This window comes from Charadrius vociferus, unplaced genomic scaffold (genome assembly GCF_000708025.1).
Source record: "Charadrius vociferus isolate BGI_N301 unplaced genomic scaffold, ASM70802v2 scaffold259, whole genome shotgun sequence".
Lineage (NCBI taxonomy): Eukaryota > Metazoa > Chordata > Aves > Charadriiformes > Charadriidae > Charadrius > Charadrius vociferus.
In genome coordinates, this window is record NW_009661368.1 from 8652413 (window position 1) to 8654442 (window position 2030).

The following is a 2030-nucleotide window of genomic DNA, read 5'->3' on the forward strand; positions in this document are numbered from 1 at the left end:
TGGTTCATAATAACTGTAATCTCTTCCCTTCCCAACTGTCCCTGGGAAAAAAAGAGCTTTAGGAAACATGTTCATTTCCTGCAATAAGTAGTCATTTAATTAAAGAACAAAAGTAACAGGAATCAAAAATGCTTGCAGCTGTGATTCTGTTAGACAATATATAAAAAAGAATGAAATTATAATACATTAAATTAGTTTTTAGAACATGAACTTAAGTGTTTTACAAACTAATCGTGGTAAGTTCAAAATGTCTCGTCAACATAATACTGAATGACAGTGTGTCATGTCCGTTTATGCCAGAGGCCTTGGAATGGCAGAGCCTGTACATGCACGTCTCCTCTCCCCAGACTGACTGCAGAACAGTTTAAAACGCGTGTTAAAGGAGAGCAGTAGGTTCTTTCAAGGAGCTTTACTTCAGTCTTTTTCAGCAGATGGTCCCACTCCAGCGGCCATCGCTCTTCTGACTTCAGAGCGAAGTACATCTCTGGTGTCTCTCTGTACGTAAGTGCTGCAGAGCCATCGTCTGCGGAGTCCTTCTTTCACATAAACAGCAAGTTATCCTGTGTTCAGCAGCAATATCAAAAAGTAAAGACAGATTCTTCTCAGAAGAAAATTTCTATGGCCTGTGAAATCTAGGAGAAATAAGAGACATTTTTAAAACCACTTTGAAACTAAAAAAACCCACGTATATATTTTTTAAACATTCTATGTTGGATTAACAAAACAATTGTTTTTTTAAAAAAACCCTATGTGTTGTGTTTAAAGGTATGGCAACGGTATTGAAGAATATTAGCAACTGTAAGTCTTAATTTTCACCAACCCCTTTCCACACGTGTGCCATGTAACGGCCATGGCTGTAGTGCCGTTCTGGTCCTCGAGGCCCAGTCTGACCCGTGTACAGTTACCTGGGAGCGCAAATGCAAACATGGGTGTGGGGTTGATTTTGGTTTTCCTTTTAGGAATTAGGCCACAGTTTGTTATTGGAGGAAATATTCTTTATTGTGCAGTGATGATGTTGTTTTGTATGCGTCGAGCAATGTTGAGCTGATGCTTCAGAAAATATAAGGACATCTTGTTGGTTTACTGTACAGTGGTCTTAGAGTCCGTCTGGCATAAACACACGTTTGCGCTGGAGGCTTGTTCTTTTGGCTGAGATATGTAATTAAAGCCCCAATCATTTGTAATGCCTTAGCGCTAATTGTAAATTGTAAGCCTGTTTACTCCTAATATCCTGAACAAATTTTGAAATACATCACTCTAATCTGGTTAAAGTCCCCAGGTACCTTCAATTAGAGAGGGCAGAGCTCACTTCCAGACTTAGACTGCAGCCGTCCCATTGGCTTTTCCTACAGTTCATTCTATCAGTGCAGTGATGTGTCTCACCATAAACGTTGAGTCTGAGCCCCGGAACATTGAAAGGGCCCTCACAATTGCATGAGCAGTTTCGAATGATATTTCTATAGCATTTAGCTCGATGGACATTGTGTTTACAACTCGAGTGTATTTGCCGAGACCATCTTGTCACTGAACATCCAAAGGTCGGTTAAGCCGGAATTCATTCCAGGTTGAGAAGTGAGCATGGAACCGTGGGCGCAAGCACTGTCAGAGTGAGCGCTCCCGAATGTGAGACGGTGCACCAGGTTCCTTAGGGCAGCATTATTTTAGCAGCACGCACACCTGAGAATGCGCACAGCCGTGGCAAGAGTACGCTGTGCTCACAAGCAACTCCTGAAATTGTGTTTTCAGAGCAATTGGACGTGCTCAAGAGTTTTCTATTGAAACTGTAGGAAGCAACTGATTGCTATTGCAGTTTTTCTGTAATGAACGATGTAACAATGGCTGTGGAACCAGCCCCTCACATTCTTCCCCGCTTAGAAAAGGGAAATGACTGTTGTCACACACGTGTGGACTCAGTGCCCGTCCCCAGGGCTGGCCCGTGCAGCGGGCACTGCAGCGAGGAGGCTTGCAGCGGCGCGGACGCGGGGGGAGCGGCAGGAGGGCAAAGCGGGTCTGTCCCCCGACTCTCCGCT

General features: G+C 43.8%; 1 protein-coding gene across 1 annotated transcript in view; it reads right to left on the reverse strand.

The window, feature by feature from the left end:
• Positions 1-561: 561 nt before the first annotated feature.
• PHACTR3 (phosphatase and actin regulator 3) overlaps positions 562-2030 on the reverse strand; it is a 52645-nt gene continuing 51176 nt past the window's right edge. Inside the window, exon 12 of the mRNA XM_009893463.1 lies at positions 562-632. Within this exon, the coding sequence (XP_009891765.1) occupies positions 617-632 (16 nt within the window). The 3' untranslated portion in view covers positions 562-616. The remainder of the gene's footprint in view (positions 633-2030) is intronic.